Source organism: Dendrobates tinctorius, unplaced genomic scaffold (genome assembly GCF_039654945.1).
Source record: "Dendrobates tinctorius isolate UK_male_01 unplaced genomic scaffold, ASM3965494v1 ptg000098l, whole genome shotgun sequence".
In the NCBI taxonomy this organism is placed as follows: Eukaryota; Metazoa; Chordata; class Amphibia; order Anura; family Dendrobatidae; genus Dendrobates; species Dendrobates tinctorius.
The window spans coordinates 3,710,235-3,737,774 of record NW_027361766.1 but is presented as its reverse complement, the minus strand read 5'-3'; the positions used below and the strand labels follow the sequence as shown (position 1 = coordinate 3,737,774).

The following is a 27,540-nucleotide window of genomic DNA, read 5'->3' as shown; positions in this document are numbered from 1 at the left end:
AGCAAATAGTCTTATCTAATCAAATGGTAATGGTGAAAACTTCAGCATGTCATGCCAAAAATAAACCCTCATGTACAGCAGTTATCAGAAATATACTAAATTTATGGCTCTCAGAATATGGTAACACAAAAAAAACTTTTTTTTTCTCCTATTTTGAAAATTTAAGTAAATAAAATTAACTAAACTACATTAATTCAGGTTTGCATAATCTTGCCAATCAACAGAATAAAGTTAACACATTATTTGTGCAGCAAATAAAAACTATACAATTTAAAATGTCAAAAAACTTCAGAAATTGTGTTTTTCTTTTGTATGTCTTCCCATACAAAGATAATAAAAGTTAGGTATTATGTTGCATGTACCCCAAAATGGAGCCATTAGCAAATACAACTCATCCTACAAAAAGTAAGGTCTACAGAAAAAAAAAATGATTTGGCTCCTGGATTGTGACAATGAAAGAAAAGTGTGGACATTCAAGAAATGCTACTAACCTGCAGGTTTGGGGTTAATATGCAGGTTAATAGCATTCTAAAGCCATGAGTCTGTCTCACTGAAAGCCCAACTGCTGGGAGAAAATGAACGTTATTCTTCCCGGCAGCCTCCGGCTTTCAGCTATAGGAGTGTCGGCGGCGCAGCTTCAGTCACTGCTCGGTACATAGTGAGTGGTGGCTGTAACTGCACCTCTGTACTGAGTGATAGCCGGTCCTGTATTGATGCATTGCTGAACCGGCTGTTAGTCAGTGCCAATGATTGGGAACATCTGTGCTCCTGGCCATCTGCTCTACTGGGAACTGAAATAAGATCCTTTCGATTCATAGATCAGACAAGATCAGTCCCTTGCCAATAACAATTTTTGAGGCATATCCTAATGATATGTCATCATTTTCTAGATAGCAAGTACCATTGAAGGACTAGTCCTTAAAAGAGTTGTCCACTTTCAAAGCAGCAGATTAACAAACACCGAAAGAGCAGTAACAATCAGACTTGAACCCAAGTAGGCTGGGTAAAATCTCCTCATGTTTCTTGCCTCCCTGAGCCCTCGATAGAGAACCACCCCTTCAAATACAGGTTTATAGTGAGCTCAACATGGAGCGCAGGCAATGAACCTCCTTTAGCAAAACTTTTCACTGGGTGTTGCGACCATATGCCTTTGTTATATATTCATCATTTTCATTGTTGTTCTGACCTTCAAAGAATCTTTCCTGACATTCTAACTGGATATGTGAGACATTGTGAAGTGTGCAGGGAAAAGGTTAAAGCCGTAATTATCACGTTAATGAAATGCATGGCTCCTCAATTCCCTGGACTTATCTTCCTCCTTCATGTACACGCCATTAGGATTCCTATTAATTAATTTACCTTTCATGTCTAACAGCAGCTGCTCTCTATAAGATCCGTATTTGTGTCGCAAGTAGGGAAATGGCAGAAAAATAGCGCAATCAGTGAGGAGTGATCAGAGGAAACAGTCTCTAGAAGTAGAAATCCTATCATTTGTAAAAATGGGGACTCAACGTCACTAAAGGGACATTTACATACACTGCTCCATACGCAGCTACCAGTCTTATCATAGGGTCCATTTTCACCTTCTGACCGGCAGCAATATAATACCACTGATGGGCTGCCCAGTACCAACATTTTTGCTGATTGTCGGTTATTTAACAGCATGTGGACGCCGCACTTCAGAAGTGTAATAAATCATACTGTGCGTCTAGGATACCATTGTTCTTGGCACCTTACAGACAACAATGTGCTGCCGAGAATGAGGATTTGTTGTGCAAACCAGAAGATCATTTCTCATGGTGAACAAGCGTTTTGCTCACTCTTCAGGTAATTGATGTCCTGTTTACACCTCTCCTAGGACCGCTCCTTCACAATAATTCCACAGTGTGAATTCTTCACTCGGTGCATCTACACTAGCCAATAATTAGCACAAATTCTTGTTTCCTAACTTAACAGACCAGCAATCACCTGATAAACAAGAATAATGCTCATTCATTGGGTGCGATGAATTGTAAACCGGCATACAAATCCTACTTCTCGAAAGCACATTGTCTTGTATAAACACGTGATGTGCCGGCCGATAACGATGATATTCAATGAGCACAGAACGATCCTACAAAAGAGTGAACCCATGATCAGCAAAGTGTTTTGTTTCTATGTAGAGATGAATATGTTCATTCCTTTGTGCACATACCCTAAGGCTATGCGCACACGCTGCGGATTCTGCTGCCGGTCCGCTGCGGATTTGACCTCTGCGGATCCGCAGCAGATCTACAGACAGTATACAGTACAATGTAAGTCTATGGGATTTATAATCCGCTGTGCACATGCTGCGGCTTTTCAACTGCGGAAAAGCTGCGGTTTTGAATCCACAGAAAGAATTGACATGTCAGTTCTTTCTGCGGATTCCACTGCGGTTTGCCACCTATTCCATTGTCCAGGTGTCAAACCGCAGGCCAATCCGCAGGTCATTTTACCTGCGGTTTTACCTGCGGATCCGCAGATACATATCCGCGGGTGAATCCGCAGCGTGTGCACATAGCCTAAGAGTAGGATTATTATTATTTATGTGACTTCCATGGTGAGTGGGACAAGGCATTGAGCTTCTTTTCTTACTCCCTACAAACATAGCCATTCCTGTAGCATAGTTTAGAGGCATTTAACTACACACAGATTTTACCATATAATATATATCGTCACTGACACCTTGCGATTTTTCCATTTTTGCATTTTCGTTTTTCGCTCCCCTTCTTCCCAGAGCCATAACTTTTTTTATTTTTCCATCAATATAGCTATATGAGGGCTTGTTTTTTGTAGGACGAGATGTACTTTTGAATGGCACCATTTATTTCACCATATCATGTACTGGAAAATGGAAAAAAAATTCCAAATGTGGTGACATTGCAAAAAAAAGTGCAATTCCTCAATAGTTTTTTGGGTTTTTTTTATTTACTATGTTCACTAAATACTAAAAACTGACCTGCCATTATGATTCCCCAGGTCAGTACAAGTTCGCAAATACCAAACATGTCTAGGTTCTTTTTTACTTAAGTGTACCAGGCTGTAGCATCTCCATTATTCGTGATCTCGGGTTGGGTGAGGGCTCATTTTTTTGTGCTCAGAGCTTTTTATTGATACCATTTTGGGTAAGATATGATGTTTTAATCACTTGTTATTGCATTTAATTGCAATCTTGCAGCAACCCAAAAAATGTAATTCTGACATTTTTATGTTTTTTCTCGTTAAGCCGTTTATTGATTGGATAATTTATTTTATATTTTCATTTGATACATCAGAGATTTCTGAACGCAGTGATACCAAATTTGTGTTTTTTTATGGTTTTATTTTGAATAGTGCAAAAAGGGGGTGTCACAGTATGACACAACCCAACGGGTGGTTGGTCAAGGGATGGCACAACACACAATCAACGGGATGGAAAAAGGGGTGAGGAACGCCCTACCAATAGGGAATGAAGGATGGTCACCACCTGAACTCAAACCTGAGCCTGTCCCTGCATTCCCCTAATGCCCTATGCGGGTCCTTCCCCCTGCCGCCGTCAGGATTCCTCATCCCTATTTGTCACCTAATACTGCCCTGGCTAGTGCACTGGCTGGCAAGGAGCATTAGCCTCACCTCTGCAGGTAATAAACACAGGGGGAAGTGACAGACACCAAAGAGACAAGGTAACAAAAACACAACAGTTAGCTTTTCTCTGCTGCAAAACACCGCACAGCAGGATAAAGGCACCAGATAAGCGAACTCAGCAGAAGCACCACTGCACCCAGAGCGCTCCTTACTCCATCTTGGTCACTGCAGATTGCTCTAACACCAACAGTCAGCTGATGCATCAGGTGACCTTTTAAAGGATGGTGGCAGTGGTCACCGCCCAAATCAGCTGACCCTGCAGCAATGCAATTACACCAGCTTGCCAGCTGGGAAAAACTTACATTTAACCCCCGCTGGCCTGAAAGGAAGAGAGTTTTAACTTAGTGGAGCCAGAGCTGCCACAAATCCAAAAATGGATCGTGACAGTGGGTGATTTGAACTTTTATGTATTTTGACTTTTTTTTTTATTTTTCAAAACTTTTTTTTTTACTTTTTACTTGCTTCAATAGTTCCCTTATAAGTCTTGAATCTGTGATCATCTGTGCTTCACATAGCAGCACTTCAGCCTTGATGTGCGTAGCAGAAATCATGATGAGTGACAGCGCTCATCCACAGCGACAGAGGTCGCACTCCACATATGCGCTGCTGCACACAGATCCCAGGACAACATCCAGGCACCTTGTCTCACTGAGGTGTCATTACACAAGGTGAAATATAGAACTGTCCTCTGAACCAATTCTGATGAAGGTCCAATCTGGAACCGAAAACGTTTAGCATAATTACCACCTGGATGTTTATAAATGGAATCTTTTACTGCAAAAAAAAATTTTTGGAGTGCCAAGTTTTCTCTCTGCTAATAAGACGGGCTGGACACCCTACTTGAGCACCAATACTTCATACTGTAGGAGTGCCGTGTTTATCTATATTGCTCAGATCTCTTCATCAGGCATAGATTTCTATGAAGAGGAGAGACCTGAGAAGTATGGAAAGCTTGCAATTTGTTACCATCTTTTCAGTTAGTCAATAAAAGGTATCAACCACTGAGGACTCTCACATTTTTATATTTTTCTGTTGGCCTATATGAATTCTACATGCCTCTAATTTAAGATAAAGGCACCCAGTATTATTTTTGCTAAGGATTTCTTTCAAAAAGGATCTTAGAGAACGCATGGTGTGTCCCATAGGATGCCATGTCATAGACAGGGAGGACACCTCTGTAATATGGTGCAGCACAGGGTGGCGGCATACCCAATTTTAGAAACGCACAGGAATTATCAGTGATGACTCTCTGTGCCATCTATACAGTTCTGCATGTACATGACAGCCAGAGATGCCCATCCTCTCTCCATACCTAACTCGTACTAACATGTCGCATGCATAAACTGCAGCACGTGGTGACATCAGTTACGGTGAAGCAGGTCACAGCCAGTACATGGCAGCCGGTTCCCTGAATTTACTCCATTTTAGCTGAGCCTTTCCTATTTCCCTCTGACAGATGGCAGCGAGCAGTCTTATATTATAGACAGAGGGGTGCCGAAAGTCCAGACCACCAGATTGCAATGTCAGACTATCAGGTCCAAAATTAAATTATTTTCTTACATATTATTTTAGAGTATTTTTGAGAAACATATATCATTGTAGACATAAACTAAAATACTAAAGCCAAGTGCTGAAGTGCCATATAATGCTATGGGAAAAACATGCAACAAGGATGTTTTTTGTAATAACTTGTATTTTCAGGAAAAAGTAATGGATTGTTTTGTTCTGTCCAGGTGAGCTCCTATGAGCATGGCGTGGGATATCAAATGCTAGGAAATGTGGTCACTCTGGCTTTGGGCGCCTTCCCTTTTTTCTTCCATATATGTCAACGGGACATGGAACAGATATTTTCACTGACCAGCAAGGAGTACCTGGCGATCTTCTGTGGCGGACCCCCATCCCCTCTCCTCTTCATTCTGTCATTCATTAATCTGGTGCTTCGCATCTGTCTCACCTGGATGTTCTTCTTCCTGATGTGCGTGGCAGAACGGACATATAAACAGGTCGGCATGGTATAATGGTTTAGATTATTGTTTCATGATGACTTTATGCAATTTTAAAAAGCTTGTCCAAGTTGACATTTATTTGTTTAATGGCCAAGAAACTCATCAAGGAGTTTTCATCACATTTCCAAAAAAATCCATCCAGCCTTCTTCATACTAATAATATTTATTAACATTTACTTAATTTACAGAGGTGCCGTTGTATGCCAGTTTACCAACTGGTCACAGGATGTGCCTGTGTGAGAAAACCATCCACAGTTAAAGGGAATCTGTCACCCCATTTATGGCCTATGAGCTGCTGGCACCGCCATCAGGGGCTTATCTACAGCATTCTGTAATGCTGTAGATAAGCCCCCGATGTACCCTGAAAGATAAGAAACACAAGTTAGATTATACTCCCCGGGGGGCGGGGTCAGGTGCGGTGGGTGTCGCGATCTGGTCTGGCGCCTCCCATCTTCTAGAGATGACGTCCTCCTTCTTACTTCTGCCACGGCTCCTGCACAGGAGTACTTTATCTGCCCTGTTGAGGGCAGAGTAAAGTACTGCAGTGAACAGGGAAAGGTCAGAGAGTTCAGGCGCCTGCGCGCTGCAGTACTTTACTCTGCCCTCAACAGGGCAGAGCAGTGCGCCTGCGCAGGAGCCATGGCAGAAGTAAGGAAGAGGACATCATATCTAGAAGGTGGGAGGTGCCGGACTGGACCGTGACACCCATCGGACCGGACCGGATCCCCGGGTGAGTATAATCTAACTTGTTTTTCTTATCTTTCAGGTTACATTGGGGGCTTATCTACAGGATTACCAAATGCTATAGATAAGCCCCTGATGGTGGTGGCCGCAGCTCATAGGCCGAAAATGGGGTTTTTGCTGCTCCATCTGAGCGCAACATAATGTAGGGGCAGATACTCTGATTTCAAGGATGTGTCACTTACTGGGCTGCTTGCAGCAGTTTTAATATTTTTTTTTAGTATCCTGCAAATCTACCAGTTCTCTGATGGCTGAGCTCTGTATAACTCTACCCACACCACAGATTGGCAGCTTTCTGCATACACTATGCATAGGCACAAAGCTGCCAATCAGTAGTAGTGGCAGGGCTACACAGAGCTCATAAATATGGAGGACTACATGGCAGCAGGTTTACTAGTCTTCTAGTGATAATCTGATGATAAAACAGTGGTTTAATCAAAACTACAGCAAGCAGCCTAGCAAGTGACACATTGCTGGAATCAGGGTCTCTGTTTTATGCTATTCTCAGATTAGGTCGCAAAAGTGAAAAAAGTTGGCAGGCTGGTAAAATTGAAGACATTTCCCTTTTTACAGTATGCTTACATTCAGACTTGTTGATGCTTTTTCTATAATGCTATTTACTGTTTTAAAGAGACATCATCTCACACAGCGCTAAATTGTAAGAAAATCTAATTAGCAGCAGCAGAAAATGTTTGTAAAGTACCACAAAGGAGAATTGGAGCAGTACAATAACAGTGTTTTGTGCTTTACAAATTGTATATCTTGTACAATGCACCATACAATTAAATGAAAAACGCAGTTGTTATCAGAGGATAATAATAGTCATTTTGATTTCTGCATGCTGACATTTATAGAAGTGAGTAAAGGAACCTCAGTCTTATACACACCATGTAAATGTAACAGGTAATGTACTCCCGAATCTAATCATATTATCTGACGTGTCATGTCACATACACCGATCGTTATACATTCACGAGCAAAAATTTGCAGCAAATATGAGTGCATGAAATTTTCTAATATATCCTATATGGGAAAGTAACATTATTCTCACCTGACCATGCCTGCAAGTAGAGATCAGGCATAATTCAAATTCCTCTGTTCTTGCGTATTTTCCCAGGAAATTTGCTTCAAGGCGAAGTTTTTCTACAAAAATGTAATGTCTCTTTTGCTTTAACGTCTCTCGATTCTCCAGAGCATAATAAGCGTCATATGTAAAAAAAGAAAAGAAACTCCACAAACTCAACTCACCAGTCGTCTCTCTGGCCCTTCCACCCCTCACCATCACCTGTCCAGTCTTAACCAAATCTTCAGATTGCTGCTAAAGTCCCTGAGCCTCTCACGCTGAGCCCGGACTTCCAGTTTTGAAGGAGACTGGGAGGGTTCTGCGCATGCGGGAAAGATCACAGTGTGGCCCTTTTCATGCTTCTACCGAACCTTCTCCTGTCCTCATCAAAGCTGTGAGTACCAGATTAGCATGAGAGACCCTGTGACTTCATAATGAGCTGCGGTGATTTGAAGATAAGGCGAGGATTGGACAAGTGATGTGAAGAGAGGTGAATGTGTTTTTTTGTTTTTTTTTTTAAACATTTTTATGGCCCTTTAGGAAGAAGATGCCAATAATAATGATGAAGTGCAGGGCAGGTAAAACTTTAATCAAAGTCCAAATTCACCATTCAGTGAAGAAAATGGTCTTCATCGAACCAGACAAATATCTTTTATTGTGGATTCACATGAACAAAAACAGGGAAGTTTGCTGGTGGAAACGTACTAGACGACGGTTATTTTGTGCTGTATCACACATGATGGGCTTAGATACACAGCTCAGTGGACCATATCACACACGATGAGCTTAGATACACAGCTCAGTGGACTGTATCACACACGATGGGTTTAGATATGTAAGGGAGAAGACCGGGCTGCTGATACCTGCTTGCCGGGACCAAAACTGTTGAGACTGCCTTCCCCTTTTTCCTGGGGGAATGAGTAGGGGACCAGACAGGCCCCATGACCCAGGAATAAGGGGCGTGTTTAGTGATCCCGGCCGGAAGCTGAGGTAGAAAAGAGTGCGAAGCTGCATAGAGCAGCAGGGCAGCACGCTTTGCACCCGAACCGATGACGCTGCGACGAACTATAGCAGACAGACTCGGTGGCCTAGAGACTGTTTTGCCGTGGGCAGGCAGCATGCGGCAGGCTGAGAGGAATGCTCCGTCCCCAGAGCTCCAATGCTGCGTCCATTACGCCTGCCGCCAACTGCCGGGACTTGAAAGAGAGAGGAGCAGGGTGCCTGGTGACTACCAGAGAGCAAGGTACCGTACGTTCCGTGATCGTGAGTACAGCGCACGTGCCACATAAGAGAAACCGTGTACAGGACAGACACTTGCACCCTGATTTGTCAGTTGATACTTGCCGGTTCCTGAATGTGATGAGGAAGAACCACTTGCCTCGTTCTCTGAAATGGATAGTTTGCCGCCCGCCAGCCCAAGGGTAGTACATAAGTCTGAAACTCCAGAGAGATGGCTGCTCCGTTGAGCCCGGACGTACTCCCGTTCTCTATGACCCAACCTGAACTACAGTATGCCGTGCTGAGCGGACGACGGCTGAAATACCTTCTACTCATTATGACCAAGACCAGTTTATTTGATAGCGTGTAGTGCAAGAAACGGAGGAGTGTGAAGTCTGATGAAGGAACTCTCGCCCGTGGAATGGCGAGCTAAAGGAGAGGAGGAGTGTAAGGGAGAAGACCGGGCTGCGGGTACCTGCTTGACGGGACTGGAACTGTTGAGGCTGCCTTCCCTGTTTCCTGGGGAATGAATAGGGGACCGGACAGGACCCATGACCCAGGAGGAGGGGGCGTGTCTAGTCAGGGAACCCGGCCGGCAGCTGAGGTAGAAAGCTCACGAAGCTGCAGAGAGGCCCCCGCAATCAGTGTGCGAGCTGAAGGGCAGGCAGCCCGCTCAGCACCCGAATCGCTGGCACTGTGACGGACTGCAGCAGACAGACCCGGTGGCCTAGAGACTGTTTTGGCATGGGCAGGCGGCATGCAGCAGGCTGAGGGGAGTGCTCCATCCCCAGAACACAGGTGCTGCGCAGGCCTGCGTCCGATAAACCCCGCCACCAACTGCGGGAACTTGAGAGAGAGAGAGGTGCAGTGTGCCCAGTGACTACCAGAGAGCAAGTACATTCTGTGATCATGAGTACAGCGCATGTGCCATACAAGAGAAACCGGGTATGGGACAGACACTTGCACCCTGATTTGTCAGTTGATACTTGCCGGTCTACGTTGGATCCGGACATCGCTGCAGCCTTAGTTGACTCGGCCGCATCAACTTGTGGACTAGGGGCTCAGCGGAAGGTACCGGAGACCGACAGCTGCGGACAGAAGACAGATCCTCGTTGCCTACAGGACCTTCCTGAATAAGCACTGCGCCAGCTGTTGTTGGCGCTATTGACTTCCCAGCAGAAGTCACAGTCTGAGGGACTTTTGACATGGTAAGTGTTTCATTAAGCCCCCGTCACAGACAGCGAGATCGCTAGTGAGATCGCTGCTGAGTCACAAGTTTTGTGACGCAACAGCGATCTCACCAGCGATATCGCTGTGTGTGACATGTATCAGTGACCTCCCTCCCCCCGCCGGGTAACGCTGATCGTGCTCGAAAGCCCTGGACATTTTTTTGATCGTTGGTCTCCCGCTGGCCAGCATGCATCGCTGCGTTTGGCAGGCGGGAGACCATCGATCAGCGAGCTGGAGCTGGTATCCAAGGTAAACCACGGGTAACTAAGCGCGCGTCACTTAGTTACCCGCTGTGTACCTTAGATACCAGCGTGTTGGCACTGGGAGCTGGTATGCAAGGTAAACAGTGGGTTTCTAAGCTCCGCGCGGTGCTTAGAAACCCGCTGTTTACCTTGGATACCAGCTCCCAGTGCCAGCACACTGGTATCTAAGGTACACAGCGGGTAACTAAGCAACCCGCGCACTTGTTACCCGCGTCGTCGCTGGTCCTGATCGCTGGTGAAATCTGCCTGTTTGGCAGCTCACCAGTGATCATGTAGGGACACACCAGCGATCCTGACAAGGACATATCATTGTCGGGATCGCTGGTGCGTCGTTATGTGTGATGGGGGCCTAACAACTGCCGTTACCTGATTCATTGTTTCTGAACTCTGCATATCCTTTGCAAATAGAACCATTTATTCCCTTATTTAACTGTTTACCTCCCTGTATGGAGTATTCTCCTGTTAAAGTTATTAACTCTTGCTCTGCCTTCTGTCTGTCACTGCATCCAGCAACCTGCTTACAGCTCAGTGGACTGTATCACACATGATGGGCTTAGATACACAGCTCAGTGGACTGTATCATACACGATGGGCTTAGATACACGACTCAGCAGAGTGCTTTCCAGACACACTCATGTCCGTTATGCCGCAAGATGCCTGGAGCAGTGTGCACGCGTGCCTTACCTCATTGCTGCACGCTGTTGCTTTGTAACCATCCGTCTCCGTCTGACTCTGCAGTCCACTGTACTCCTGGAAACCCCTGTGACCCTTCCTATGTTCCAGCCCTGCTCTGATTCTGCAATCCGCTGTGTTCCTGGAAACCCCTGATCATGTGACCTCCTCTATGGTTCTACCCAGGCTGTTCTAGCGATGCTCTCTATGATCCTGGAGGATCTGAACCCAAAGTCCCTCCCTGGTCCTGACCCGGAAGTACTGGTGCTATGGTGCTATATAAGACCGCACTTTCCTATGGTCAGGGCCTGAGTATCGTGTTGCTTCCCTGCATGGCTGCTTGGTCTGCTCGGTCGCTCTCTGTATTCTGTGCCCCTGCACTCTGCCCTGTCGTGCGTCTCTGCACACACTCTGTGCTTGTACTCTGCCTCTTGTCTCGTGCCTTGTCTTATGTTTGTCCGTTGTGCTATGTTCGTCCTTGTCCTGCTTGGACTTGTTGTCCTTCTGGTGTTCTCTGCCTTGTCCGTTTCTGCCATGTCTTGCCTTCACTTTGCTCAGTCTTGTGTTCTCTCCTCTGTTCTCTGTTCTTGCTTGTTCTCCCTTGCTCTGACCTATGGTGCTCTGTTGTGCCACCTGGTGCACGCACCATTCCTGCTCTCTGAACCATGGTGCTCTCTAGCACGTTCTCTAACTAGTCCCAAGGCTCTGGGCTTCGGCCTACGCTCCGCTGTTAGCTCTGTTCTCGCGCTGATCTGACTCTGTGTCTCTGCCTAAGTTTCCGCTCTGTGTTTCGTACCTGCCTAGCTCTTCCTTGATTCTTGTCTTGCTTTGCTTTGTGTGCCCTTTGCATGCGCCTGAGAATATGGGATCCCTGAGGAAGGTGCCAGGAAGGGCGCCGAAACGCGTAGGAAGGAATAAAGAAGTACTTTGTTACGACATCTTGCATCCCAGGTGATTTTGTGGACTCAGCAGCGCGGACTGTGGTACACCTTGCTTCCCATATTCTCTGGCAGTTTTTCCACGTTGGAGTGGTCGGTGGAGGTCCTGCAGCAGCTGATACTGTGTTATGTCTTCAAGCCAGTTGTGGGTCACACAACTGGAATAGGTGAGTGGAACTGCATTACACCACTCACATCGTAGTGTCACTAGTGATAGGGCACTATTGCGCCTCTTGTTCCCCCACCCTTTTTGTATTGATCTTTGCATGCGCCTGGCCTTCCTAGCCTCCTGCTTGTGTCTCAGCTGTGCCCGCCCTAGCCGTGCCCGCCTGCTTGTGCCTCAGCTGTGCTCGTCGGTCAGTGACAGCTGTGTCGCCTGCTATGCCTCAGCCGGGTTCGCTGGAGTCTTGCCCGCCTGTTAGTGCTGCAGACCGATCAGCTAGCCAGTGCCCCAGCCGTGCTCTTTGTGCTTCCTTGCACTTCACGCTGTTTCTGCACTGTGCTCTACATGCTCTCTATAGCACGCACAGGTCCTCGCCTACCCTTGGCATACCTCCCCGTGCTTCTATAAAACTACACGCAGGTTTTGCCATGTACCCTGTCGTGCCCTCTAGCACGCACAGGTCCTAGTCTGTACCTTGTCTCGAACCCTGTCCCTGGCGTGTCCCTCTACACGTGCAGGCCTCCGTCCTTGTACCTGGCCCTGGTGTGCCCTCTGCACACGCAGGCCTCAGTCCTTGAACCTGACCCTGGCGTGTTCCTTTGCACGCGCAGGCCTCTGCTCTGAACCTGTCCCTGGCGTGTCCCTTTGCACGCGCAGGCCTCTGCTCTGAACCAGTCCCTGGCGTGTACCTCTACATGCGCAGGCCTCTGCTCTGAACCTGTCCCTGGCGTGTCCCTCTACACGCGCAGGCCTCTGCTCTGAACCTGTCCCTGGCGTGTCCCTCTACACGCACAGGCCTCTGCTCTGAACCTGTCCCTGGCGTGTCCCTCTACACGCGCAGGCCTCTGCTCTGAACCTGTCCCTGGCGTGTCCCTCTACACGCGCAGGCCTCCGTCCTTGTACCTGTCCCTGGCGTGTCCCTCTACACGCGCAGGCCTCCGTCCTTGTACCTGTCCTTGGCATGCCCCTCGGCATGCGCAGGCCTCCGTCCTTGTACCCGTCCCTGGCATGCCCCTCGGCATGTGCAGGCCTCCATCCTTGAACCTGATCCTGGCGTGTCTCCTAGCACGCACCCTGCCTCGTCTCCTGGTTTGTCTGCCGGATTCCTGAAGCCTGCCGACCGCTGCCAGAGGTCTGGAACCTGATGACTGCATCCTGATGCCTGGATCCTGTCAGTCCTTGCCAGTCTTCCCGAGTCCGATGCCTTCGCACCTGCTTTGGACCCTAGCGTGTCTCCTTGCATGCACCCTGCCTTGGACTCTGGCGTGTCTCTCGGCGTGCACCTTGTCTTGGACTCTAGCGTGTCCTAGCACGCATCCCACCTAGGAACTCTGGTGTTACCCCTAACACGTACCCTGCCCTGGACTCCGGTATGTCTTCTGCACGTGTTATGTCTGGAACATTAGGCGTGCCCTTGCACGCACCTTGCCGTGTTTCACTGTTGGTGCCCTGCATCTGATTCTCTGTTTTTGCCTTGTATCTGATTAAATTGTGTAACCACGTTTGCTGAAGAAATCCTGTGACTTTGCTTTATGTTTCGCATCCTGTTCGTCCTGTTGCCTGACACTCAATAGTGTCTCCCTGAGCCGGCCGTCTGGTCCAGCTGCCGTGGTGGCTCACCCCCTTGGTCTTGCCCCTGACACTCCCTGTACAGGGGGTGGGTTCTCACTGGGTTCGCTCGCCCTAGGTGGGTGGGTGCCACGGCTCAGAGGGTCCACTCTAAAAGGAAAAACGACTCAGCGTAAGCTGAAGCTCATCACACACATCAGTAAGACCTAATTCAAAAGCTCCTACACTACAGACATTTGAAAGAGGATTTACACTGAATAAACAGTCGGGTGATTACACTGCTGAGCTCTGGACACTGTGATGATAGCAGCGACATTGTGTGAACGGTGACAGGGAAATTGAAACTCAGAGCACAGCTCTGGACTACAATAAACTGGCACCTGACTCCCCTCAAGGGGTTATGCCCAGTTCACAACTGAGGCAGCCATAGTACAGGAGATGCGGTCAGACACCAAGCGCAGTCTAATATGGTTTTCTACTGTATTTGTGGTGTGTAAGTGTGACACTTGCATCGATTCTCAGCTAATAAAAATGTCAGCCTCCATTGGCTTCAGAAAAAATGAACAAAAATTTTAAAACATTATATTTTATATTGTTTTCAAAATATTATTATCTAATCAATAATTATATGCAAAAATAAATATTGTACACTCCTTAAAAAAGGACCTTTTATTCTTGATGCTCCAGTGTTATATTTTTTGGTTTTGCTTTCCTTAAATTCTACCTTTTGGTTCTAGGTGTATGGGCCCTTTTGTTTAGTGGTAATTTTATGTTCTTCACCATGGGGGGCATTAGTTACAGGGTTCTCTGGGGGTGGGTGTTTAGGACGCTACTGTGCATGAAAACCCTGAGAGCAAAGAACATAAAATTAGGATTGGCCACTTCCACACTGGTGACAGATGCTCTTTAAACGGAATCTGTCTCCAGGTTATGTCCAGTGAATCTGAGAGCAGCATAATGTAGGGGAAGACACCATGATTCCAACAATGTGTCATATACTAGGCTGCTTGCTGTAGAGTTTTTGTGAATCATTTTATCAGGAGACAATTACCATTAGAGGACTAGTAAAGCTGCTGCCAGATAGTCCAACTATGTCCCTGTAGTACGTGTGCCGCCTGAGGGGTGGTCCCTTTCGGCCATGAGACAGACTGACGACAGATGCAGAAACTCGTTCAACCAGGTCCAACTTTATTGGGTGTCCGCTTGACATCCACAGCAAACACGACAGCTTCTGCTCCTAAGCCCGGGTACCTGTCACCTCCCTCCTGCTCCTGTTGGCGAAGACCCTCCAGGTTCTTTCACTGTGGCTGCAATTAGGCCCACGGCCACAGCGCTTTCCCCAGCTGAATCTGCCCGCTGCAACACTTACTGCTCCTTCAGTGACCAGCCATCTGGTACCCCAGGCCTCCTTTAGTCAGCAGCTGTCCTGTCACAGCTACCCCCTCTCCAAGTGTCTGTCTCTCTCCTCTGTCTTTCCTGAGCTCTTCTCTCTCCTCCTGGGTTTCTGCCCTGCCCCTGGGACTCTCTTTCCTTTTATCTCCTTACTCTGGAAATCCCCTTCTCAGTCCCGTAACTTCGCCCACTATGACTCTGCATATCCTAACCTTAAGTTGCTGTTAGGTTCCTTTTCTCAGTATCCCTTTTTCTCTATCTAGTGGCCAAAACCCGGTACTACACAGTCTTTTACTAATTCTAGCTGTTGTCCCACACATATACATTCAAGTCAGAATAAAGCATTGTACACATCACCTTTTACATTTTCCTCCTTTATCAGACAGGTCCATAGGTCAGTCCACCCTCCTACATCTCAACCACTGATTAGCAGATATCTGCCTATGCACAGTGTACAAAAAAGCTGTCATTCAGTGGTGTGGGTGGGGTTAAACAGAGCTCAGCATTCATAACTGCTAGATCTGCAGCAGATAAAACAGTATTCAATCAAAACTGCATCACTATAAGATTCTCTGCTGCTGTATCAAGCTGCTCTCATGTGGGATAACATTAACCTGGTGACAGCTTCCCATTAAAGAAGCACTCCCGTCAAAGTTTTTATCTACTTAATATATTGCGATCATCATATTATATAGCGCAATGTACTTACAATTGCTCATTTTTAGTGATGAGCGAGTGTACTCGTTGCTCGGGTGCTCTCCGAGTATTTTGGTGTGCTCGGAGATTTACTTTGTGTTGACGCAGCTGCATGATTTGCGGCTGCTAGACAGCCTGAATACATGTGGGGATTCCCTAAATAAAAAGGCAATCCCCACATGTATTCAGGCTGTCCAGCAGCCGCAAATCATGCAGCTGCGCCGACACAAACTAAATTTCCGAGCATGCCAAAATACTCAGAGGACACCAGAGCATGCTCGGGAAAACCTGAGCAATGAGTATATACTTATTCATTTTGCCTTTCTACCCAGCTACTTCTTCTCTAAGACATCACGTGATTACAGACTAACTGAATCCTTCTAAGCTCTATGCAGAAACAAGAGGTCAATTTTTCCACTATGAGTCATGAGTCACTGCAAAAGTTCCATACAGGGGGAGGAGGAGCAGCTGAAGACGAGCATGATAAATGCGGGAAATAGAGACTTCCTGTTTCTACATAGAGCAGAGAAAAAAGGAAGAATTAACTGGGTAGAAATGCAAAATGAGCAATTGTAAGTACACAGTGCTATGTAATATGATGAGGCTAGAAGCTTTGACGTGAGTACTTCTATAAGGAAATGTACAGATTTCCTTATGGTTCAATTTAATACATTCCTATATGCGCAGGTTTATTGTTTTTTTGGGGGGAGGTGTGAATCACATTAATAGATTCTCTTTAAAGAGGCGCTGTCAGAAAGACAATTTCATCAGAAGCTGGAAAAAGTTACAGGAGATTGCAGGTTTCTAATCTTCATCAGAACAATCTCTTTGGACTTTGCTCTCCTCATTTACCTAGTTTAGCAAATTCTTTTGTTCCCATAAGATAACAATACGAATGCATCTTGTAAAGGTAGAAATAGTGACGGCTGCCATTTCAATAGTCAACTTCAGATCTTATATTACTAAATAAAATATAAAATCCATACACTGCTGTAGTTATCATAGATGTCTGCTTTGAACATTTAATTTTAAACATTTTCTTAGAAAAATGAATTAATTTTTATAAAGATTTTAGAAAATTGAAGGGCAGATGGTTTAAAAAAAAAAAAAGATTTTGAAAACTTCTCATTTTCACATTTATGATCACGCTTTTCTGTCTTTTCGGGCAGCAAGGCAACAAAAAACAGCGTCTGGAATAAAGGCAGGAGAAGAAATATCATAGCTCACAATGATATTCTCACTTCATCATCTCACACACAGCACTTTGCAGCCAGACGCTCGCAATGTAAATGTAATACGCTGTAGCTACATGCCACGATAACCTTTAATAAAACAAAGTGAGCAGTGGTTATTAGAAGCTTCAGGCAGCCGGAGAGAAAATATTCAATTAAACTACAGGAAGGGATTACTGTAGTGTAGAATTAAAGTCCTTCCATATACCGCAAATGCATAAGACAGTTATGAAGGAAAAGCCACGCAAAATACAGGTTGACATTAATTTCCTAATTGCCTATGTACAGTAATAAGAGCCACAGATAATAAAGTAATCGGAGTAAAGCCGTCCATAGATGTAAAGATTAGCCTTGATCCAGCCACAATTCAATTTTTTTTTATAAACATTAGAATGTTCTAAGCATATAAGGTTAATTGCAGTAATGGGTATGTTCGTCCAATTATTATGCCAAATTTAATGGAATCTGTCAGTATCAGTAGGTTTTTGCTATATAATCTGATAGAAGCAAGATGTAGGGACAGAGGCCCTGATTCCAGTTAGTTTACTGGGTGCATCAGTTATTAAAGAATCACAGTTTTCCCTCTTGCACATTTAGCAGAGCTCTGTAATCCCGTCCGCACCATTGATTGTCAGTATACAATAAGCTGCCAGACAGCTGCTAAGAGTGCTGGGGGCAGGGCTGGACCAGGGGACATGTGCCACTTAGTCCTTGTAGTGATAATAATAATAATTTTATTTCTATAGCGCCAACATATTCCGCAGCACTTTACATTTCAGATGGGACTTGTACAGACGATAGACATTACAGCATAAAAATAATCACATAGATCATACCAGATACCAAGAGGAATGAGGGCCCTGCTCGCAAGCTTACAATCTATGAGATAATCTCTTGCTGAAGATTTTATTATAGCAACAACATACCACCTAGTAAATGACACATTGCTGGAATCAGGCTCTCAGCTCTAAAGGCCCCTTTACATTTAGCGATGCACCAGCGATCCCGACAAAGATATGACCCGGTCAGGATTGCTGGTGCATTGCTAAATGGTCGCTAGTGAGCAGCCACACAGGCAGACCTCACAGCAATGTAGCGACGCAGCAGCGGTCGTTACTTACCTTTCAGACGCGGCGATCCTGACGTCCTCCGCCCGCGTCCACGCGTCGGCGCCAGCAGGAAGCGCCTGACGAGAAATGGAACTGGACGATCTCGCGCGATCAGCGACAGACAGCGGGGGAGCCGGTCGGAGACAAGTATCACACATAGCGATATCGCTGCTGCGTCACAAAATCGGTGACGCTTTAGCGATATCGCTAGCGATATCGCTATGTGTAAAGGCCCCTTAAGTCTGTAAGAGGGGGAAAGCCATGGTTTGGGGGACAGTGGGAATCTGCCTTGGTAGGAGGGCATAAGTAGTATTTTATGTGAAGAGAGGCTGTGAATAGAAGTCTATGAGAGAGTCTCCTTGGTAGGAAAGAAGAGCATGTGAAGCATTCTGCTAGAACAGAAGGAATATGGAGCAGTAGTTGAGAAAGGACCGTATTACGACTTTGTTGTCGGGTGTCCCAGGACCAGGGGGCTCCTTCTCTGTCCCTCATGCGAAAGACAACCTAGGTCACCCTGTTTCTGATGGGGAAGATGCCGGGGCCACGTACCTCACCTTAACTTCCGAATCTGCCATCAGTCTGTACCATTCCCCCACCAAGGGAAGAGGGGACTAGTAATGTACCGTAATACACCCACCAGACTAACAAGGTAATACAATCAGGGAGAAAAGATAATCATACAAATATACTGACACAAACAATAGAGGTAAACATCGGGGAGTGGAGGAGGGTGTAAAACCAAAAGTAGGAAAAGGGGAATTTAGCACACAACCAAAACCTAGCAACAGTCTTAGATAAATCTACCTAACGCCTTCTCAAACAACAACCACAAACCACCATCTCCTAACCATGCAGCATGAAGCTAGCTCTGACAATGAGAGCTTGCCAGTGCCCAGAATATATTGGAGAGGGAGTGGTCAACAGTGAACAGCTGAGAGCCTCAATGCAGGAAAGCTTGGAAGAGCTCTCAACTGAGCAGATTAACCCCTGCACTGTTAAAAGAAACCTGCATCATTTAATATGAAGGTGAAGTGCTTCTAAACAGTGCAGGAGTAGGAGAAATCAGATGCTGCAGTCTTCCGGTTCCTCTCTGTTGCAGTAAACCCCTGACACATAAAAGGCAGATTTTGAGAGAAATGGAGTATCAAGAAGGCAGTCACTGTGTGAAAAAAAGCATAGGATGTATTTTCTCTGAAGAAAAGACATGGAAGTCTGCCTCCGTTTCTTATGGAACAAATTCATGGACTTTTAGTGCGCTGCTTGACAAAATGACGAATCCAGGTTATGATAAAAGATTTAACTATTTATTTCCCAACGCGTTTCGAAGTGTACAGCACTTCTTCCTCAGGGGATGACATATATATATAAATAGTTAAATCTTTTATCATAACCTGGATTCGTCATTTTGTCAAGCAGTGCACTAAAAGTCCATGAATTTGTTCCATAAGAAACTGACGTTTTGGCGGTCACAGACTTGACCTTTGGACGTGCAGCAGGCTGACCACGGATCTTACATGTCTTAAACTCTCCTGGAAAGGGTGAGTGTATTTCTACTATTTCCTTTAACATTTTATCCGGATAAGACCCTATTGCGCTTTCTTTTGCTATAGTTTATCTACATGGAAATCTGCCTGTGATAGAGACAGGGGACCATAAGTGAAATATGTGAGAAAGTGAGGGGCAAATGAAGCAGTGTGTGAAAAAAGAAAATGGGTAGCAGTATGCTAAAGAGAGGCACATTTAGTGGATATTAAAAAAAGTCTACACACCCCTGATAAATTGCCAGTTTTTTCATGTAAAAATAATCATGTCAAGAAGAATCATTTCAGAACTTTTTCCATCTTTAGGCTATGTGCCCACGGTGCGTGTTAAAATCGCACACCAAAAAACGGACTCCTTCCCAGAAATCTCGTGTTTTTTTCTGCGCGATTTCACAGCGATTTTACCGCGATTATGATCGCGATTTTGCCGCGATTTTCGCGTGCGATATTCAAGCACTTTCCAAGCGATTTGAAGCATCGCTTGGAAAGTGATTGACAGGTTGGTCACACTCGTCAAACATAGTGTTTGACAAGTGTGACCAGGTTTTTACTATTGAGGCCGCCTATGCGGCATCAATAGTAAAAGATAGAATGTTAAAATGCTAAAAAAAATTAAAAAATCTGGGTATATTTACCTTCCGGCGTCCCGCGCTGCCATCTCGGGCCTCAGCGTTCCCAGTAATGCCTTGCGAGACCTGTGATGACGTAGTCTCGCGTTGCTATAGTGATCTCGCGAGACCGCTAGAGTCACGCGAGACTACGTCATTACAGGACCTTGCCGCAAGGCATTACTGGGAACGCTTAGGCCGGGAATGCAGCGCTTGACGCCGGAAGGTAAATATACCCCGATTTTTTATTTTTTATTCTTTTTTTACAGGGGTATGGTACCCAGGGCCTGGAGGACAGTCTCCTCTCCTCCACACCGTGGGTACCAACCGCACATGAGACGCTTAACTTCCCGCATGGTAGGCATAGCCACATGCAGGAAGTAAGCGATTCTCATGCATTCCTATGGGTGCAGAATCGCGGCAATTCTTTGCGATTCCACACAAAAGAATGAGCATGCTGCGATTTTTTCCGTGATGCGATTCCACCGCGGAAAAAAGCGCAGCATTAGCACAGCATGTGCGAAATGCCATAGGAATGCATGGGGGGCATTTTGTGCACGATTTTTAAACGTTTTCGCTGCGTTTTCACGCTGAAAATCACATCAAAAACGCTTAAAAATCGCTACGTGGGCACACAGCCTAAATGTCACTATACAATCTGTACAATTAAATGCTAAAACAAACTGAAATCTTTTTGGCTGGAAAAAGAGAAATAAAGAACTAAAATAATGTGTTTGCATAAATATGCACACCATTAAACTAATGTACAATTTATATTTATGACACCATTCATTAATATTGTGCATGAGTCTAAATCTATCAGCATGGCACATTTTGGATTGGCAACAAATCTGTCAGATTGAGATGTCATCTCCTGTGTAAATCTTTATCTGATCAACCCACATATTTTAAATATGATTTAAGTCTGGGCTCTGGGTGTGCCAATCCAAAACTCTGATCTTCTTCAAATAAAGCCATTCTTTTTTTTATTTGAAGATATTCTTAGGGTCATTGACGGATGACATTTCTCATCTTTAGCTTTTCAGCAGAGGCCTAAAGGTTTTGTTGCACAACTGATTGATATTTGAACCCATTCATAATTCCCTCCGCCTTTACTAAAGTCCCACTTCTAGCTGCTGAAAAACAGTCCCATAGCAAACTTATGCCTCCACCATGCTTCCCTGAAGGTATGATGTTCTGTTGATGATGCACATTATTAGTTTTGTCAAAAACATATCTTTTGCAATTATGGTCAAAAGGTTGTTTTCCCATATGCTTTTGGCAGACTTGATTATGTTTTGGCAAAACATAGCCAGGCTTGGATGTTTTTCTTTGTAAGAAAAAGGTTTCATTTTACTGCATTTGACAACAATCTCCCATATTCTTCATATCTGGAGTACAGCAATACTGGCGATTGTGCTATGGAAGGATGAGAGTTCATAGAGGGGGTTATAATGAGAAACAGCTAAATTCAGCTGCACTGCCCCTTCTCCCACACTGACTCATGTGCAATCAGAGCTATGTCATTACAATTCACACACTGAGAAGCCTGCTCTAAGCTACTGTAGGGCATGTTCTTCTTTCCCATGAATGTTGTTGCCTGCTCATGATTGGTCTGCATCACAGAGGGGAAAAAGCATACACCCCCAGTGAAAGCTCTCTAACAATACCCGCTTGAACTTTGCAAAAATTAACTCATTAGGGGCCAAAAAGAAAGCAAACATTTTAAATAAAAATAACTTTTAACCCTTACAAAATGTTTTTTTTTATAATGAGGAGAGGAGTCTGGAAGCTACTTTCTCCTTATAGAAAATACATGAACACTAGGCTGAGCTGAGCATTCAGTGAAGTCTGACACCGACCTTCATCACCAATCTACTGTTACCAGGTGCGCCACCCACCCATTATAGTGTTGGCAGTGAAACACCACCACTTCAACACACTCCCCAAATGATCAATGAGGGTGCCAGGTGTTGGACCTCCACTGATCTGATATCAGTGACCTATCAGGCTGTTTTCCATTGAGACAAACCCTTTTTTAGTAAGAAATCTGCTTTTTTATGTTTACAAAATATTTGCTAAAGTAGCTGAATTAAAATTTTATTTTACTTGGTGGCTTCATTTGATGTTTGGATGGTGCATTATACATTTGAACAAATACCAGCACCTAAAGTTTGCTTCAATAATATCCCATGTTTTATATTTTGTGTATTTTTTTAATATTTGGTATCGCCTTTTGTTCTAACATAATACCTTGAATGTATAGATTTTATAGAGATGCAGTGCTTGGCAGTACACAATGTGTATTGCTGTGAGAAATGCATTTGTATACACATTTATGCTATATCTCTTTGTGACCTTCTTTTTACAGCCACCCTTGGTAGCTGTAAATTACAACTATGGTTTCTTCCTCTACTGTTCAACATAACAGATTCCTTCTTTTCCCATGTAGAGATTTTTGATAGCTAAGTTATTTAGCCATATCACCTCTGCCAGGAAGGCTCTGAAATCGGAAATTCCACATTTCCGACTGAAGAAGGTGCAGAATATTAAAATGTGGCTCTCCCTACGGTCCTACTTAAAGGTGAGCTAAGGTGTTACACAGCTACTGTACACGATATATAAACTTCCTACACCCCTGAATAACTTGGTTTTTCTATTTTCTTCATTCCAGAGACGAGGACCCCAGAGATCAGTGGATGTTATTGTATCTTCAGTTTATTTGGTAACCCTTTCTATTGCCTTCATTTGCTGTGCTCAGGTTAGTATTCACTATATAGACACAGTTTTGTGCCAAACATCTTCAGATGTGTCCTTCCTAAAGCTGTCTCTAAATATGATTTATTCCATGCTGTATAACAAGATTTAATTAATGCATGATAAAACCTTATACATATATTTTTCAGACAATAAGATGCACTGGACCATAAAGTGCACCCAAAATTTAGAGAAAGAAAATGGGAAAAAAATGTTTTAATGTGATTTTCTGGGTCCAACTTAGAGTCCGAATTTAGCTTACTGGAGGGGTGACAGCAGTGGAGCGGGGTAACAGGAGGCAGGAGTAGGGTCGCCGCTGCAGGAAGCCGGTTGTGGCAAGAGTGGGGCAATACAAAAAAGGAGAAACAATGAGTATATGTTGCCACAATTGTATAAAAAAATATATAATTTATTAACAAAATATTATATAACAATTCATCATTCAATATATATCACCATGTTTTGATGGGTTTATCTTCCAATATCGTGACTAAATCCATAGGTTTAAATGACCAAAGGATACAAGACAGGATAAAATTAGAAATAGCACATACGGTTATCTGTTACCATTACATACAGATTCCATATGTATGGAGATATATGGAATCTGTATGTAACCATTGTGACATATATTGAATCATGAATTATTATATAATATTGTGTTCATAAATTATATATTTTTTGATACAATTGTGGCAACATATACTCATTGTTTCTCCTTTTTTGTATTGCTGTATTTGAGTCGCCATTTAATATGGGTATCTGATCAAGATTATTGCTGGTATATGTTTTAGCATAAGAGAGGGGCAATGCTGCATCCCCTAGATGAATTCTTTGAAAGGTGTAGTTTCCAAAATGGGGTCATGTCTAGGGGTTTCTGCTGTTTTGGCATGGAATCAGGCCTACTCAGAAAAAACTGCACATCAAATTGTGTAGTCCCTTTTTTTTTTGCTTCCCTTCTGAAAATAAAGAATTGGAATTATAAAATAATATTTTTGTGGGAAAAATTAGTGATGGCTCAACGTCATAAAATTCTGTGAAGCACCTGGAGTTCAAGGTGCTCACCACACATCTAGATGAATTCTTTAAGGGCTCTAGTTTCCAAAATAGGGTCACTTGTGGGGGTTTCCACTGTTCAGGCACATCAGGGGCTCTCCATACGTGGCCTGGCGTCCGCTATTGATTTTATCAAATTTTGCATTCAGAGAGTCCAATGGTGCTCCTTTTTTTCCGAGCCCTTCCGTGAGCCCAAACAGTAGTTTTCCTCCACATATGGGGTGTTAGCATACTCAGAAGAAATTGCACAACAAATTGTGTGATCCATTTTTTTCTTGCTACCCTTGTGAAAATAAAAAAATTGGGGCTAAAGTAACATTTTTGTGGGAAAAAGTAAAACTTTAATTTTTTCCTTTCACATTACTTTAGTTCCTGTGATACGCCCGAAATGTTAAATAAAATTCTTGAATGTGGTTTTGAGCAGTTTGAGGTGTGCAGTTTTTTGTATGGTGTAACTTTTGGGTATTTTCTGTCATATAGGCCCATCTAGGTCACTTCAAATGTGATGTGGTCCCTAAAAAAATTGGTTTTGTAAATGTTGTTGGAAAAATGAGAAATTGCTCATCAACTTTTAAACCTTCTAACTTTCTAACAAAAATAAAAATTATGCTTCAAAAATTATGCTGATGTAAAGTAGACATGTGGTAAATACTATTTATTAAGGACTGTGTGACATAACTCTCTGGTTTAAGGGCATAAAGATTAAAAGTTTGAAAATTGTGAAATTCTCACCAAATTTCCAATATTTACAGAAACAAACGCAAGTCATATCGAACAACTTTTACCACTATCATGAAGTACAAAAGGTCACAAAGCAAAATCTCTGAATCACTGGGATCCATTGGAGCGTTCCATAGTTATTACCTCATAAAGTGACAGTGGTCAGAATTGTAAAAATAGACCTGGTCACGAAGGCTTAAACAGGCTCTGGGGCGAAAATGTTAATAAAGTTGATATATCTGTGAGATATTTTGTTGCACCATTTTTCTTTTGGTTTATCATTTGTTCATTCAGAGGAAAGCAAAAACATATTCCAAATCAAAAACCTCTTGACATATTCCTTTTAAAGAGAATATTTGCAAATTTTTGTAGCTATGAGTAAGTTCTACTTTCCTAGTGCATCACCCTCATCATAAAACCCTCAATCTTTCTGCCTCCAACAGTTTCATTCTGCTTATACCCCTAAATATATGTCTGATGTGCTGCTTAGTGCACCCTAATACTATACCGTAATCAAGAAACTGTGTCTTGCATTCGATATCGCGATACCATAGGGTTTTATAGAAACTAGCACCTTAAAGCTATTGATCTATACAACTAACTGATTCAGATACAACGTGATACATTTTAAAGAGCGCCACAATCAGTAGCCGCATAAGGACAGCTACAGAAAATAAAAGCATTCAGCTAATGTTCCATAGTAAATTGTGCCATAATACGGAAAGTGCCCAATATGCTGTGCCCCCTCTAATGGGAGCGGACATACTATTAGTGCAACACTTCCACCTCCAAAGCAAGGGGAATTGTGCATTATCTGATAATGAGCTACTGGACTGCAAAGGACCCATATATTGTTCTTGCACAATGTCTCTCCTCCATCTGTGTCTGCCCCTGCCCTTTAGTAATTATTTGCCAGGTGCCATCACCAATTTATAGTACTCACTTAACTTTGTTTCTACGAGACGTCCATTGTGGTTTGACTTATTCTTGGCCCATGCATCTTGCAGTCAGACACTTGCCGCCATGATGATATCTTTACACCAGACCTGTAAAGATGTAACAATACACGGTGCTATGTAGGTCATTGCTTGGAATAAGCTAGAAGTCTATGCAGTGAATAGCGATCCCAGGAGTCATCACAGGACAGTAGCCACCGTCAATTGAGCTATACAGATGTCATGGACATCTAATCAGTTGGGGTACAACCTGCTAAGGGAACATCTAACATGTAACACTCCAAAGTATATCAATTTAACATTAATATCTAGATTATGAAAATACTGTAGTTAAATAAAGGCAAGCATTTTGAAAAATGAGATTAAATAGTATACAGTGCAGTAATATTTTATGTTTCATAATTTCCATGTTCTGTACAGGTTCTTCATGGACATGAAACATTTCTAAGCTATGCTTATAACTGGGAGTTACTCATCTGGGAGGCAGCATTGCTGATCTACCTTCTGCATCTCACTTCCTTGGGATCTGACACTAACAAGAAGTACAGTAACGTGTCAATACTTCTCACTGAAGAGGTAAACAGTGAATAAATCTAACACAAACAGACATTATAGATTAGCAATACTTACAAAGCAGAATTATGAATTTTCAATGATTTGAATATGTCTGAATCATGAAATCATTTTCATACTGATGATAAAAATCCTACAGACGAACATGACGCCACTACATGAATGAATGATTCACTTCAAGCATCAACTATGTAGTGCTTGAAAGATCCTAAAAGATTTAACATGTACTCAGTGGTGTACCACTAATAGCAGCAGAGCACTCTGCCTCTTTCGGGCTCTTGCGGTGGGAGATGGGCTGGTTGAGTGTATTAGTGGAATCGGGCTAGGCAAGTAGTTTTATTTTTTGTGTTAATGCTGTCAGTACTTGTGAGTGGAATTTCTGTGTGCGCAGGCATGTGGTTTCATCATATTGTGTGTGGGTGCTGTGAGGGCAATGATGTTGTGTATGGGGCTGTGGGGCCATCATACTGTGTGGGAATCTCATTTTTTGGGTGAACTATGGGGATATCATACTGTGTGTGAGGGCCACAATACAATGTTTGTGAGCTACGGGAGGCATGATATTGTGTGGAGAGTAGTGATGGGCGAGTAGCATCGTTGCTTGGGTCTCCCCGAGCATGCTTGGGTGATCTCCGAGTATTTTGGCATGCTCGGAGATTTAGTTTTCGTTGTCTCAGCTGCATGATTTGCAACTTGTAGACAGGCTGAATACATGTGGGAATTCCCTAACAAACAGGCATTCCACACATGTATTCAAGCTGTCTAGCAGTCGCAAATCATACAGCTGAGTTGACAAACTAAATCTCCGAGCACGCCAAAATACTCGGAGACCACCTGAGCAACGAGTATACTCTCTCATCACTAGTGGGGAGCTGTGGGTGCATCTTACTGTGTTTGGGCTGTGGGGGCCATGGTACTGTGTGGGGCATATAAAGTCATCATAATGTGTGTGGGGGCCATATTCTGAACTGTGGGAACATTGTGTGAGAGTCTCAATCTGTGAACATCTTACTGTGTGTGAGGCGAGAGGCCAATGATTTGAGTGCCACGATGATCTGAGGATAGATGTGGGGACAGCATACTGTCTTGCAATCGTATAATGAGGACATTACACTGTGTGGGAAGGGACTGGCTGTGTGGGCAGTGACATTTTGTGTGGGGGTCTCATAGCGTGTAAGAGAACTTTAGTGATACTATACTGTGAGGTAAATATCATACTATGTAAGGGACATCTTGCTGTGTGGGGCGGTTGTGGCGGCATTGTAAGAAGATGGGACAAGATAAAGTCAGCGGTGTGCGTTGCCCTTTAAGGCCGAAACTATCGGGGCTGTCACCACTGTTGGCGGTGTTTTCTTCTGAGAGGGAGAGACCTTTCTGTCAGACAGCAGGAGG

The 27,540-nt window shown here is 44.0% G+C and overlaps 1 protein-coding gene across 2 annotated transcripts in view; it reads left to right on the top strand.

Annotated features, from left to right (window-relative positions):
• Positions 1–27,540, top strand: part of PHTF1 (putative homeodomain transcription factor 1) — a 196,844-nt gene that overhangs the window by 120,354 nt on the left and 48,950 nt on the right. For both annotated transcript variants that reach the window (XM_073587060.1, XM_073587059.1), the window contains exons 13-16: positions 5,379–5,648; positions 22,539–22,670; positions 22,761–22,847; positions 25,996–26,151. In XM_073587060.1, coding sequence (XP_073443161.1) covers positions 5,379–5,648; positions 22,539–22,670; positions 22,761–22,847; positions 25,996–26,151 — 645 coding nt within the window. The remainder of the gene's footprint in view (positions 1–5,378; positions 5,649–22,538; positions 22,671–22,760; positions 22,848–25,995; positions 26,152–27,540) is intronic.